Source organism: Cnephaeus nilssonii, assembly GCF_951640355.1.
Source record: "Cnephaeus nilssonii genome assembly, chromosome: 1".
Classification (NCBI taxonomy): Eukaryota; Metazoa; Chordata; class Mammalia; order Chiroptera; family Vespertilionidae; genus Cnephaeus; species Cnephaeus nilssonii.
Genome location: NC_137072.1, coordinates 102727056 through 102735626, shown reverse-complemented (window position 1 = coordinate 102735626; position 8571 = coordinate 102727056). Strand labels below are relative to the sequence as shown.

Here is an 8571-nt window from a genome sequence, read left to right as displayed (position 1 = left end):
GTAGAGAAATCACATGTTGTGTAGAGAAATTACATGTTGTGTAGAGTCTGTCATTCATTGTCTTTAAGTACTTTGTTTTTCCCTGCCTGCCTCTTTCCAAAATTGTTTTAACAAATAACCCTGGCCAAATAGGTTACTTGGACTCTTGCATTCCCATTACATTATTCTGAACAGTGGTGTTATGAATGTCAGGGTGTTGTACATAGATGCCAGAGATCCAGTCCCTTTGAATTCCCATTGTTTACCTGTTCTGGAGATTTGCTATTCAGAATGTAGCCCTTGGACCAACAGGGTCACAATCTCCTGGGAGTTTCCAGAAATGCAGATTAACAGATCCCACTAGAGGCCTATTGAATTAAAAAATCTGTGATTCCTAAGCACATTAAAGTTTAAGGTAGTTAGACTACAGTTTTTGCAGAAACCTTGGTCTGCTCTCTTGGAATCCGACCTCTGCTTTACTTAAAATATATGCCTAAGTTAGGGAAATGTAAGTTAAAACTACGAGATACCACCTTACATCAGTTATAGGTCTATTATCAACAAGGCAAACAATAACAAGTGTTGGAGAGGTTGTGGAGAAAAGTGAACCCTCATTCACTGCTGGTGTGAATGTAAACTGATACAGCCAATATGGAAAGCAGTCTGGAGATTCCTCAAAAAATTAAGAATAGAGCTACCATATGACCCAACAACCCCACTCCTGGGTATATACCCGAAAAACTCGAAATCATTTATATGCAAAGATATATGCACCCCCATGTTCATTGCAGCATTATTCATGGTGGCCAAGACATGGAAGAAGCCAAAGTGCCCTGTAATAGAGGACTGGATAAAGAAGGTGTGGTACATATACACAGTGGAATATTACTCAGCCATTAGAAAGGATGAAATAGCATCATTTATAACAACATGGATGAACATTATGCTAAGTGAAATAAGTCCGACAGAAAAAGTTAAGAACCATACAATTTCACTCATATGTGGGAAATGAAACTGAAACTTATGAGCACAAACAGGAGTGTGGTGGTTGCCAGGGCAGGGGTGGGGGGAGGGAGAAGAAGAGGTCCTAATATGAGGTGACAGAAGACTTGACTTTGGGTGGTGGACACATGGTGCAATATACAGATTTTGTAACTTAGAAATCCACACATGAAACCTATATGTTCATGTTGACCAATGTCACCCCAACAAAATTAATTTAAAATATATATGCATAGACACATTTGAAATTTTTTTTTGTTATTTTGGCAATATTATTCTAGTTTGTGTATTATTCCATAGGCCTTTTTCTAGTTGCCTTTGGTAATATCATTCAATTAGTTAACTCTGCTACTTCTAGTTTTCCTAAAAAGCTTTGATGTTTCCTTGAAGGCAAGAATCATGTTTTACTTTGTGGGCACACAGATTCCTGTATGTGAATGCTCAGTGAGTTGAAAGCTGAATGAATTCTGAATAAGTGACTGAATAAATGAAAGAAGAGGAATCTAGATGGCATATTCCTTGAAGACTGGGACAATGTCTTAGTCATCCTTGAATTGCCAATGCGTCCCAGAAAACTTAATAATAAACGCGTCCTGGGTAAGTTGTTAGATGAGAAGACCTCGTTTGTTTATTCCTGGCATAAACCCACAGCGAATAGAAGCAGGAGAAATGCAAATAAGACGGAGAGCTAAGTACAGTGCTAGACAGCTTTACAATTGTTACCTCAGCTTATCATCACAATATCTGTGGACTGGGTACGTATTATTTTAGAGAGGCAGAAACTGAGTTCTGAAATTTAAGTACCTCGCCCAAGTTCACATCGCTAGGGTCAGAGCCTGGTTATTCTTGCAAGTAATCTGCATGTCTTTGTGTGCACAGCCGCGTTTCTGCAGAGATGGAAAGGTGGAAGAGGAAGGATCCTTTATAATAAAACACAAGAATAAGCAACTCTCCGAGTTCCCCTCGAGCACCGGAGGCGCTGTGGCTCTGGAGGAAAGAGCTCTTCTTGCCTTTCAACCACAGACCAAGCCGGAACAAGGCAAATGAAGATCTACCCTCTGGTGTCGTTTCTGCACTCGGAACGCAGGTGCTGGGGTCGTCAGGCGCGGGGGGGCACCAGAGAGGAACGGACGCACGCCGGGCGGTTGCCTGGTAACGCCCGCTGAGGAGTCCCAGCGTAATAAGGTCCGGGAGAAGTGTCACTAGCCTTTCAGCAGGACCCCACAGCCCGTTGTCTCCGCGCCGGCGGCCTGTCCCCGCCGCCTGGCGGGCTGCGGCAGGGGAAATGTGGCAGGAGGAGTCGGATCTGTCTCTCAGTATCGCTCAGATCGTCCAAAAACTCAAGGGCTCCAGTTTGTACGCCCAGCTGGAACGTCAGGCCTGGGTAAGGGAGGCCGGTGGGAAGGGATGGGGACGGGGCTGTGGCGGGCTCCGTGGGAACCCCTCTGGCTAGAGCCGCCTCTGGTCTCGCCAGCTCCGCTCCTGTGCGCGGAAAGCCCTCTCTTCCAGGTCCCCGGGCTCAGCCTCGCGCGTGGGGTAATGGGTTTCTGAAGGAGGGTGGGGCGCATCATGCCTTTCTCTAGGACACAGAAACGCTATTTATTCATCTTACAGCCCTTTGCAGGGTCTAATATTTAAAACGGCTGGAATCAGCTTAGATCTTTGGGCCACGCCTTCCCTCACTTTTCCTCTTCTGTCTGTGGGTTTTTGCCTTAGCATCGCTCACCTTGCCTCTACCCTCCCTGCAGTCATCCGCCCTCTGTCCATCCGCCCCGCATTCACTGAGCATTTTCTGATGTGCTGGCTAGGTTCTTCGATGCAGAGATTGATGAAGAGGTCTTTGTGTAGGTGTGAGTGCCATGTAAATGGAATTATACAGTATGTACATTTTTTTGTGCCTGGTTTCTGTCATCTAGAATCATGCTTTTGTGACTCATTCGTAGTTTCCTTTGGGAAAAAAATTGTTTTTAATTTTCAATGGCAGTTGACTTACAGTATTATATTAGTATAAGGTGTACAACATATATTTATACCCTGATAGGCCTGGTTCCCACATAAGTTCTGTTCCTTTTTATTGTTGAGTAATAGTTCATTGTTTGGGTAGGCTGTGATTTGTTTATCCGTTCACTGATTGCTGGGCATCCTGGGTTATGAAGTTAGGGGTTGTTTCCAGTTATAGAGGTTTTAAGTAAATCTGATACAAACATTCTGGTGTAGGGTTTTGTTTGGATATTTGCTTTCTTTTCTCTGGGGTAAATACCTAGGAGTAGAATTGCTAAGTTGTATGATAAGTGTATGTTTAATTCTGTAAGAATCTGCCAGACTTTTCCAAAGTGGCTGTAGCATTTTGCATTTCTACCAGCAATTAGGAGAGTTTCAGTTGCTCTGCATTCTTGCTAATACTGATGTCAGTTTTTTATTAACTAATTTTTATTTATTAATTACAATGTTCTGGTAGGAGAGGAATGATACCGCACTGAGACTTTAATTGCATTTCCCTAATACCAATGATATCGAGCGTGTTATCATGCTTATATCTTCTTTGGTGAAGTAAGCTGTTCAAACCCTTTGCCCTTTAAAAAAATAGTTTGTTCTCTCATTGTTGAATTGTAAGGATTCTTTATATAAAGGACACAAATGTTGCAAATATATTCTCCCAGTCTGTGGCTTATCTTTTCATTTTCTTAACTGGGTCTTTCAAATAGCAAAACATTTTAATTTTGATGACATATGTTTTTATCAATTTCTTTTATGATTTGTGCTTTTTGTGCCTTACCTAAGAATCTTTCCTGTTTTGTTCTAGCAGTTTTATAGTTTTAGCTTCTACCTTTAGATCTGTGATCCATTTCCAGTTCATTTTTGTGTATGTTGCTATGTAAAGCGTTTTGGTTTTTTTTTGCACGTAGATGCCCAATACCACACCTATTTCTAGTGCTTATTTGCTGATTTCCTTGGCACTTTTGTTGAAAATTCCTTTAGTACACACACACACACACACACACACACACACACACACGTACGCACACGCACACACACACACGCACAGAGGACTCTGTCTGGCTTTCTATTCTGTTCCATTGACCTATTTGTCTATCACTATGCTAATGCTACATTTTTTTACTTTTGTAACTTTATAGTAAGTCTTGAAATCAGGTAATTAGTCTTCCAACTTTTTAAAAAAATTCTTTTGTTTATTCTATGTCCTTTGCTTTGCCATATAAATTTTATCTTTGCTTTGCCATATAAAATTTTTAATTATCTTATAAATTACTACAAAAAATCTTCCTGAGTTTTGGATTGGGTTTTTGTTGAATTTATAGATCAATTTGGGGAGAATTGACCTCTTAACAATATTGACTTTTCTGGCCCATGAATATACTTTATCTCTTCATTCGTTTATATCTTTATTTTCTATTGTTGGTGTTTTACAGTTCAATATACAAATCTTGCACATATTTTAAGATTTTTCCCTAAGTATTTCTTTTTTTATGCCATTTTAAATGCTGATGTTTTTTCTCATTTCAATTTCCAATTGTTTCTTGTTAGTATGTATAAATACAATAGATATTTGTCTATTTGCCATGTATCCTGCAGCCTTACTAAACTTATTTATTATAGTACCTCTTTTGTATATTGCTATGATTTTTCAAGTACATGTTTCATATGTGAATAAAGACAGTCTTACTTTTCCTTTCCCATATATATGTTTTTTATTTTTCTTGCCTTGTTATACTGGCTACTGTTTCTAGTACAATGCTGTATAGATACTTTTTATTAGGTTAAAGAAACTCTTTCTTACTCCTGTTTTTCTGAGAGTTTTATTATGAATGAATGTTGAATTTTGTTAAGTACCTTTCTTGTATATGTAGAGATTCTCAATGTGATTTTTATTTTTAATATGTTAATATGGTGAACAATACTGATTGTTTTTGCATTTCAGGGATAAATTTCACTTGGTTACAATACATTATTATTTTTATATATATCTTGATTTAATTTTCTAATAGTTTGTTGAAGATTTTGTGAATATTTTCATAAAAATATTGGTTTGTAGTTTTATTTTAACATCTTTGTCTAGTTTTGATATTAGTTAATACTGATCTCAGAAATTGAGTTGGGCAGTGTTCCCTTTTCTTCTATTTTCTGGAAGAATTTGTGTAGACTTAATATTATTTCTTCCTTAAATGTCTGGTGGAATTCTGGGTAAGGTCATTAGGGCCTGGAATTTTCTTTGTGGGAACATTTTTAATAAAAAGTTTAATTTTTAAAATATATGCAGGGCTATTTGGGCTATTTATCTTGTTGAATGTGTACTTGAAAAGCATAGTGTTCTGCTATTACTGTTCTACAAATGTCAATGAGGTCAAATAGACAGACAATTCTGTTCAAGTGTTCTGTATCTTACTAGGAAGAGGCTTCAGTCAACACTGTCAGACGTTTTATTATCACTGCCATTAGCTTCAGTTGTATCAGGCTTCAGATTTGGTGGGCTGCTATACACTTTGTCCTTAGAGAGGGTTCTGGGGGTCTTGGGGGGATTTCTCAGTGTTTCTAGGACACCTGACCCTGCTTGCCCGTGTCCCAGAGGGAAGTCTCTCTCCATGCTCTTATCCCAGTAGTCTGCTGTTGGTTACCCATCCTAAGTGCATGGCAGGTGCAGGTGGCTAATTCTCCTGGCCCTGTCCCGGTCCATGTACGCTGGGGTAGGTCTTTCTCAGTGTTCCTTCCTCTTCTCCCTTTGCAGCCAAACTCTGCCTTGTATCGGTGGCAGATAATGGGTGACAGAGAGATCCCTGCCCCGCCCTAGTGCTGGCTTCCTCTGCTTCAGACTGGTGTAGGATCCTGGGCCCAAAGGTGTTCTTACCTTTCCACGAGGAAGATGGTTTTTGCATCTGCCTTACTCCCAGAAGCAATGAATTACTGCCTTTCAGAGTGGCTGGGTTCCTGAGCTCTCCCCTAGAGGTTTGAGGCATTTTCCTCCCATGAGAGGAGAGTTTGGGCAAGGTAGCATGGCTTTATGCTTGTTCTGCAGTGGCGGCCTGTCCCTTCGTGCACACCTGTGCCACAAAAGGGGGCTCTCTGCAGCTCCATGCTCTGCCCTCAGCCTTTCGTGTGGGCACCTGGTGTAGACCCATGGGAAAGAGCACGCAAGGGAGTGGGAATCGCCCTTGAGTTCTGAGCTCCCGGTTACTCTACATTGACATGTTAGCCCACATCTAATCTGCAATTGTTGAATTCTTAGCTAAATTCTTCTTTCTCACTTTTGTATGGTAGCCTTCTTTTCCTCCTGTTCTCTGTCAAACATTTGGGGTCCCCTCTGTCCTTGGAGGGGCTTGTTACTCTTTGGAATTTAGTTCACTGGATTGTCTCACATCTTCAATTTTCTGGTGGGTTCAAAAGTTAGGATTTTGTAGATTACACCACTTTTTCTCATTTGTTAGGATGGGAGTGACACATCTTGTACTGGCTTTCTACATCCTATGCATTATCAAAACTCTATTAGTAAGTGTTTAAAGATTGCATCTATGCCCACGAGAAAGATTGGTCTGTAATCTTCCCTTTTAGTAATGTCTTTCGTAAGTGTTATATCAAGGTTATGCTGGCCTGATAAAATGAATAGGAAAGTGTTCCCTCTTTTTTTATTTTCTATTTGCTGAAAGGTTGGTATGAGGTTGCTGTGGTTGTGTTTTTTTCCTTAAATGCTTGGAAGAATTCTCCATTGAAGCGTGTCTCAAATTTTCCTTGGGGAGGTTTATTTTTTTTATTAGTAGACTTTATTTTTTAGAATAGTTTTAGGTTTACAGAAAAAATTTAGCAGAAGGTACAGAGTTCCCACACATCCCCTCTCCCCTTGAGCAGTTTCTCCTATTATTAACATGTGCGTAGTGTGGTACATTCGTTGCAATTAGTGAACCAATCTTGATACATTATTGTTAAAGTCCTTAGTTTACATCAGGTTTCACTTTTTATGTTGTATAGTTCTCTGGGTTTTGACAAATGTATAATGTCATGTGTCTACTATTCCAGTGTCTTACAGAATAGTTTCACTGTCTGAAAATCTGTGCTCCCACCTACTCATTCCTCTCTCGTCTCCTAAATCCCTGGCAACCAGTGATTTTTTTTTTTTTACTGTCACTATAGTTTTGCCTTTAAAAATCTCTTATAGTTGGGATCATACAGTATGTAGCTTTTTCAAGCTGGCTTCTTTCACTTAGTCATATATATTAAGTTCTTCTATGTGTGTGTGTGTTTTTTTGTTTTGTTTTGTTTGCTGAATAATATTTTTTTGTGTGGATGTATCAGTTTGCTTATAAGTTCACCTATTGAAGGATGTCGGTTGCTTCCAAGTTTTGGCAGTTATGAAGACAACTGCTATAAACATTCCTGTGTAGATTTTTTTTTATCAACATACATTTTCAACTTATTTGGGTAAATATCAAGGGGGTGTTTGCTGGATTGTATGACTAAGACTATGATTAACTTTGTTAGAAGCTGACAACTTGTCTTCCAATGTGGCCATACCATTTTGCATTCCCAGCAATGAATGAGAGTTTCTGTACTCCACATCCTCACCAGCATTCGGTGTTTTAGATTTTAGCTATTCTAATAGGTTTGTTGTAATATCTGACTGTTGTTTTAATTTACAATTTATTATTTTTGTTTTTTAAATTTATCTTTATTGCTTAAAATATTACAGATGTCTCTTTTTCCCCCATTGATCCCCTCTACCCCACCCCAGCCCCAGCACCCCCCTTCCAGGCTTCACCATATTATAGTCTGTGTCCATGGGTTATGCATATATGCACATAAATTCTTTGGTTAATAACATGGACTAAGCAAGTTTTCATATATTCATTTGCCATCTGTATGTCTTTGGTGAGATGTCTGTTCAGATCTTTTGCCCCTTTTAAAATTGTATTTTTTTTAATTATTGTGTTTTAAGAGTATTTATTATCTCAGGCACAATTCTAGGCCCAGGGCATACAACAGTGAATAAGATTAAGTACCACCCTCCTGTAGAGATGATAGTGTTAAAAATAAGTACAGGTCGACAATCCCTTATCCAAAACCTGGGGCCAGATATGCTTCAAAATTCACATGTTTTTCAAATTTTAGAAAGGTAATTTATGCATATTCTGTATGTTCTTTAATATCCCTACCAAGTTCTTGCAGCACCCAGTAAGTATATAGATTAATATTTATGTGGCAAAATGTATGAATTTTCACACTCAGTGTGATAAATAAGGACTATAAATAGTCTCATGTCAATTCAGGTCAGATCAGATTTTGCCATCAAATGAGTTCAAATCAGGGCAGATTTTGCCACAATTCGATTACACAAACACTAGTTTTCAAAGCTCTTCAGATTTCGGAATTTCAAGTAAAGGGTTATGTATCTGCACCTATAACATTTAACGGTTAATGAAAAAATAGGGCAAAGAAATAGAAAGATAAAGCAGTGTAAGGAGATGATTACATGGGACACTCAGAACCTGTATTTGACTAGTTCTTAAGATAAAGAAAATAACAGACCTATACTATTATCCTATCTAATAAAGATGGAATATGCTAATTGACCCTCACTCCATC

General features: G+C 38.9%; 1 protein-coding gene across 1 annotated transcript in view; it reads left to right on the top strand.

The window, feature by feature from the left end:
• Positions 1 to 2164: 2164 nt before the first annotated feature.
• TBC1D19 (TBC1 domain family member 19) overlaps positions 2165 to 8571 on the top strand; it is a 102974-nt gene continuing 96567 nt past the window's right edge. The window contains exon 1 of the mRNA XM_079767406.1: positions 2165 to 2365. Coding sequence (XP_079623532.1) covers positions 2267 to 2365 — 99 coding nt within the window. The 5' untranslated portion in view covers positions 2165 to 2266. The remainder of the gene's footprint in view (positions 2366 to 8571) is intronic.